Here is a 6843-nt window from a genome sequence, read left to right as displayed (position 1 = left end):
TAACATTTGAAAAAGATGTACTGAAGCTAAAAAAAAAAACCAGCCCCTTACCTATCACAACTTTCGACTACTTCGAAAGTTATACTGTATGTTTTGGAAGTTTTTTAAAATCTAAATTTTAATGGACAAATAGTTAATTTTTCTTTAACAGTATATATGGAAGTTAAATATCTAAATGGACATATAAATTGTCATTACTCTAATGTGTGTTTAGTTCATCAACCAGGTCTCATCCACCTTCTCGTCCTCCTCCCTCGACTCTCTCTCTCAATGTTCATCCTTTCCTACTCCAGTCTCAGACACTAGTGAGTATCCTTCACTGCCGAGGGCTAGAACGCTTCTAGCTGACCACGAACCTCTTACCCTGCAGTGGTTGCTCTTGAGAGGAAAAACCCAAGCATCAACATCACAGAAAGACCAAATCACAGAGGAGAATTTACCATCCCACCTAAGGCCTATCTGCATTCCACAGTGCTAGCTCCCTACCCTGCTGGACAGTTGGAATATTAACTGAAAGTACTGATGATTCGAAGTGAGCTCGGGTACTTCCTGTGCAAATTCGTGGAGATCATCAGCGACGTAACAGGAAGAGAGTACTTATCATTGGAAGTTATGAAACCATTGACAGAATTTCTCTACAATGCTCAACAGCAATATGGGATTTCCCGCCCCGACGATCTTCTTGGCGAGCAGTACTGGGAAAGTTGCTAATCACTTTGATTGTCAATTCCCGTTTCTTCTAATAACTTTACTTTCCCTATTCAGTCTCCTAACGTCTAACGACCGAATCCTTCAACTATCGCCCTGCCTTCCACTTAAGCTATTATTTCTTTCCTTTATCGCCTTACTGAGGTATGGATATAAACAAAACGTAATTTTACGTATTCCAAATACATTTGAAGCTCTTTTGTTTTAAGACAATCTTATTTTCCAAAAGGAGACATTGTGCAATAAACTTGAAGAGGTTGGATGCTTTGTTTATTAGCTGACGCTTATATTAAGCAGAGCTGTGCTAGGAAAGGTGATATTTTCAACAATCATTTTACAGACCTTTGTCTCAGTGACAAATACAGATCAGAAAATGGACAGGAAACAAATCCATGACCGAAAACTGTATCTTCATCCAAAGTGTACTATTTTTAGTAAAATTTACAAATACTACTGCTACGGCTATTTTATCACTTTCAAATAACCTTTATGCCCTAACAATATTTTTTGAGACAAAGCTACAGCATCATATTGTAGTTTCATAAGTGAGCGCCGAAGGCATAACGATATGTGGTAAGACTTATCCCACAAGAAAGAGAGAGAGAGAATCTTTTATAAATTACAAAATTCAGCCATATACTTTTTGGTGCACTGAGTGATAAAATAAGCCGACGGAGAAAAACAAAACCACGAATTTCTCTTAAAAAAAAAAAAAAATGGCATTGACCGAGGAATTAACGCATAAGAAAAAACTTCCCGATATCTTGTATATCTTTAGTTAGCCATATTTATTCGCATACTACACTCCTGGTGTCATTAAGGACCACTAAATAATCTCAAACATTTTATCGAGTTAAATCTCTCAACTTGTAAGTAGTCCTTATGATAAATATAGGGTATTTTACCTAAAGAAACAGAAAAAAAAAATGCAAATATATAGTAAGAAGCTCTCTCTCTCTCTCTCTCTCTCTCTCTCTCTCTCTCTCTCTCTCTCTCTCTCTCTGCAACCAATCCACTTACTGTAGACACATTTAGGTGCCTAGTATGGGGCGCTTCCCACCGGAGTACGGACATTTTAAGATATAGGCAATGGTGAGGGGTAAGAGCGACTGGCAATATCGTGAGGAGGAGATAAGCAGCCTCCAGAGACGAAAGCCCTTCCCTATCGATCAGGGAACAGGAACCGTTTGCCAACACTATTGGCTAAGGCGAATTGACTCAAAATGGGTTCTGAGACTAACCAACGACACCTATGTGGAGTCTTGGCGTCTTTGAAGAAAGATAAGGGATATTTCGTATGCCCTAGTATCTGCGAGGCCATGTTTTATTCAAGATTTTATAATGAATGCAGTGAATTTTATTAGGATCAATAACAGAATCAAGTTACAGGCCTCATTATATAAACAATGAGTCGAATTGGCCTTTTTGTATATTTTAGATATTCGCAGACATTTCACTATTTTTAATGTTATATCATTATAGTTACGATACATCTCAAATTTTCAAATTAAAAATTTTCAATTATAATTCCTCTTGTGTGGAAGTTATTCCAGAACCATAGTGAATTGAAAATAAAGTGGTGTGTGGTTTAATATTTATGAATATAAAATATATATATATATATATATATATATATATATATATATATATATATATATATATATATATATATATATATATATATATATATATATATATATATATATATATACTTGGAAACATGCCTTACCTTATCTCAAAAGCTGTATTTAATACACTAGATAAATTTTTGTTAACATCACACAAGCGCCAAATTTGGTAAAAGCCCCATAGGAATAAATTTTAAAGCAAACCGATAAGTATATCGGTAAGAGGACGCTGGCAATAGATTTTGGTATGATTTTCATATTACGCATATTAAGGAGGCTTGGATAGCAGTCTAAAAAACTCTGATATCGAGTTTCTGTAATAAAGTGAAATTGTTTCAAATTGTTGTATTTAAGTACAATAATGCCAATTATTGTTCTTTAAGCATGGGACGGGAGTAGGGTAATTATTTTTAAATGGAATGAGCTGAAATTTTCACTGTAGATTCAATATGTTATAGTAAACTTCTTGGGGGAGTTTGGTTACTATATTTTCATTATTGTATTTTTGGCGAAGTTTTTTCTATAAATATCAGACATTTTTACATATTTGCAAAGCAACCGAACATGAAGACAATAGTCTGATTTCAATGAAACTTTGTGAACTTATTTGATATTCCTTTTTCTAAAAATCTGTCTTTTTACTTTCTTAATTATAGGTCTTTTTATTTTTCTGCAAATTACAGGAAAAAAATTATTTTTTGTGAAAAAAATTTCTTAATTTTTTTCATTCTAAATATAATTTCTTGGAAAAAAAAAAAGATTGAAAGGGAATAAAAAATGGAAAAGAATGACACTAGAATCAACCATTTACCACAAAAACTTACTGGGCTAGGTAACTTTAAAGAAAAAAAAAATAGTTTTTCGGAAAACGACCTGTAAAGATTATAAACTACGTATCTCCCTTAGTATTGTCATAAATTTTTGTGTTAAAATACGACAACATCTCTAGGATAATTGTGCAACTTAACTAAAGAGAAAATAAAGAAAAAACAGTTACTGTTGCTTTAAGTATGAGATACCCTCTTGTTCCTGGGCATCGATATCTTCTGATTTAATTTTTCACTGGTTACTGGTCGGCCCTAAAACGGTTCAAGGTATTATATTTATTTAAATATGAATATTTATAAAGCATAAAGATATAATTACATAAAAAGGGTTTCATTAGCAACCAGCTAGGTGGAAGTGATGCTAGCTTAGAATTTAGAAACTACCGGAGGCGTATTCGTTTCCTTTCTTGGGGTTCCTTTCTATTTTCCTTGCAGGTTTTGATCTTGTTCTTTTCGTTTCTAACACATTTTCAGCTTGTAATGTTTCCTTGCTGCGTGGTATGCTAAGGAGAGAGAGAGAGAGCAGACCGCTCTACTACCCAAAGTTGTGCTGGAGCACGATAACCTGGGCCGCAAAAAAGGCTTGTCGTAACCACAGAACTTGGAATTTTGAACATTTTGACCAAGGCTTACTATGAAAACTTTCATTTGGGTTCTAAGCTCTTCCTTAGAGGCACTTCCCCAGCAGTTCCTGGCTTGTCAGGCCTACATATATCTGAAAAATATTTTTTATAACATCTCTGTCTTCACACCTGATTGCAACTTCCATATCATTGTTTATCTTACTGGTACGTTAGCCTTCTTGTCTTGTTTGTGAACACTGAGAAGTCTTTTCCTAATGTCAATTGTCCTTTCTTCTTCTTAGTCGATCACTTCAACTCGCAAAAGTACTGCTAGTTCAATCAACTCTTGTGATGGCGGCCTGTGACTTTACAAAAAAGAAGCCTTCTGCATTTTCACAAGATTTTTTTTTGTAGAGTTGCTGTCCTTTAGCCTTCATCAAGAGCTTGAGCTTATTGGGAGGCATGGTGGATATAAAAAAAGCACAAGTAAAATTAAACAAAAAGCACTTGTACTGAACCAAAAATAGACGTAAATTTTCGAATACAATCCCTGGAGTAAGCTGTGAGTGATCTTGTGGCTTCAATCGGTCCTAGGGTTTATAGTCCGAATGCACCACTGTCTTAATGCACCACTGCCTGAATGCACCAACCCCTGGTCTTAATGCACCATGTACAAGGTTCCAATGCTCCACATCTTGGTCCGACTGCACCACCCCAGTCTAAATGCACCATGCTTTATGGTCTCAATGCACCAACTGAAGGTAATTAAGATAGTTTAGAGGCTAATTATGAATAGGCCTAGTTGCCTGTTACGTGGTAGTTTATTAAACTAGTAGTACTGTCTGGTTGGGGCTCTGTTGTTCATGTCATTGTATAGGGCACTAAAAGAGGCAACACCAAAAAAGTGACTGGCAATTTTCTAAGCTGTTTGCCAATTTCATCTAACCAAAATGGTCTCACTGCACCAACTGAAGGTAATTAAGATAGTTTAGTGGCTAATTATGAATAGGCCTATTTGCCTGTTACATGGTAGTTTATTAAACTAGTAGTACAGTCCATTCCAAACAGACATCACAAAACTTCAACACCATTTTTCTTATTGTTAAGGAAATCTTCAGGCCATTTACACTGCCATGAACACCACTAGGTCTAAAGACAGGATTGAGTTTCCATGTGTAGTGTGTGAAGCAGATGTAAGACCAAGACAAGAAGCCCTGCACTGTGATGTCTGCAATGACTGGCAGCACAGAACTTGCAACTCTGGTTTGTAAACTCAGCCTTTCTTGGGCCTGTACAGTTGAGACATTTTTTTGGCTTGCTTTATCCATTATTTTCTGTTTGAATTTTTTTCCTGAAATTTTGGATATTTCAGTGGTACGTCAGTGGGTGGCATAGTGGAAATATAGTAATTTATGAATTTACTCATTTTACTGTGTATTTTTGCTGCAGATATCACAAGAGAATTCTATAGGAAACTGATCAAGGGAGAAGTGGAGTTACCTAGGTGGGTTTGCCATAGGTGGTCGCTCAACAATGTGCAAGAAATGAGCACTGACAGCCTGACAGAAATTTCAGTCACATGTAACCGGTCAGAGAACTTGATAACACCGCCACGAGGAACATCAACCATAGATGACCCTTCAGAGGAGTCCACTACAACAAACTCATTGCTTTTCTTCAATATCAACCTACCAGTGGAAGAGATCAGTCATGCTGTGGAGATATCCCTCACCACCGAACCAATTCCCACTGACATTATGGTGGATAGTCCAACATCCTACCATGTAGTAAGAGGAGGTTCAAGAAAAGGGTGTGATCTTCTCACAGATAGCCTTGGATTCCAGTATGTTAAAAAGCGGGTAACGTCAGTATCAACTTCATGGATCTGCAGCGTCCGCACAAAGAAGAACAGGTGTTTTGCTAGTGTTAGTCAGCAAGGTACTACCTTCACCAAAGGTCCCAAGGAACACAATCATGGAGGCAACCCAGGGGCACAAGTTCGAGTACAAGCAATATCTATGGTTAAGGCAGCAGCCAAGGAAAATATCTATAGATCCTCAGGGAAGATTGTTAAAGATGCTCTCCTTACACTTGCAACTGGTGATGTAGAACTGCCAAAAGTATCCAACCTACAGAGAACTGCCAACCGAGCCCGACAACAGCTGCGACCAAAACATCCAAATTATTTGGAGTTCGAGATTGTTACTTCTCATATCCCAAGTGATTTTCTTCAACGAGATATTCACCATAATGGTCAACGTCACTTGATATTTGCTTCTCCTCTCCAGCTTTCCTTCTTGAGCAAGTCCAAGATCTGGTTCATTGATGGAACTTTCAAAGTTGTTAGGGAGCCATTTGTACAGCTTGTCAGCATTCACAGCTACATCAAGTGTGGTGACTGTACAAAGCAAGTCCCACTTTTATTTGTAATTATGTCACAACGAAAGAGTACCGATTACACAGCTATCCTGGGCGCTATTCTTGAACTTCTCCCATCCAACTTTATGGTTGAAGAGATTGTTGCAGATTTTGAACGGGCTCTGTGGAGTGCTCTTCATAAGTTTCTACCGGATGTTCCTGTGTTTGGTTGCTGGTTTCACTGGGCACAGGCTGTGTACAACAGTTAAAAAATATGGGCTACGGTCAGCATATGTTCACCAACTTCCTGTGCGTCATTACATACGTGATTTGATGGCACTCCCCAACCTTCCAGCCTCCCATATCAATAATGCTTTCAACCATCTGAAAGACAGATGCCCTCAAGCTCAGACTACTCAGGTACAGAAGCTCCATAAACTCCTCGACTACATAGAAAAGACATGGATAAACAGCCAATCACGTCCACCGTCTACCTGGTCAACATATAAGAGAGTAGTCAGGACGAATAATGAAGTTGAAGGTTGGCACAATCGTTTAAATCACAACACTCCCACTAAAAGAATGAATCTCTACCTGCTAATTAATACACTTTATGAGGAGACCACTTTCCTCCCTCTTCAAGTAAGGCTTATCAAACAAAAGAAGATTTGTAGGCTCCAGAGTAAAAAGACCCATTCTAAGCAGCAAAAACTTATGCAACTGTGGAAAGCATATGAAAATCATGACATTATTACATCA

General features: G+C 37.4%; 1 protein-coding gene across 1 annotated transcript; it reads left to right on the top strand.

Moving 5' to 3' along the window:
- The first annotated feature begins 4662 nt into the window (after positions 1–4662).
- LOC136843018 (uncharacterized) lies at positions 4663–6482 on the top strand. Its single transcript, XM_067111007.1, has 2 exons — positions 4663–4989; positions 5176–6482. Exons 1-2 carry the CDS (start codon positions 4860–4862, stop codon positions 6351–6353), a joined length of 1308 nt encoding a protein of 435 aa, XP_066967108.1. The 5' UTR covers positions 4663–4859; the 3' UTR covers positions 6354–6482.
- The last annotated feature ends 361 nt before the right edge of the window (positions 6483–6843 follow it).

This window comes from Macrobrachium rosenbergii, chromosome 10, assembly GCF_040412425.1.
Source record: "Macrobrachium rosenbergii isolate ZJJX-2024 chromosome 10, ASM4041242v1, whole genome shotgun sequence".
In the NCBI taxonomy this organism is placed as follows: domain Eukaryota; kingdom Metazoa; phylum Arthropoda; class Malacostraca; order Decapoda; family Palaemonidae; genus Macrobrachium; species Macrobrachium rosenbergii.
Note: the sequence above shows the minus strand (reverse complement) of the source record. Positions and strands in the feature narration are given on the sequence as shown.

Coding starts and splice junctions, on each gene's coding strand:
- LOC136843018 (XM_067111007.1), top strand. CDS start 4,860: ATGAACACCACTAGGTCTAAAGACAGGATTGAGTTTCCATGTGTAGTG. Junction 4,990..5,175: donor GCACAGAACTTGCAACTCTG/GTTTGTAAACTC, acceptor TTTTTGCTGCAG/ATATCACAAGAGAATTCTAT.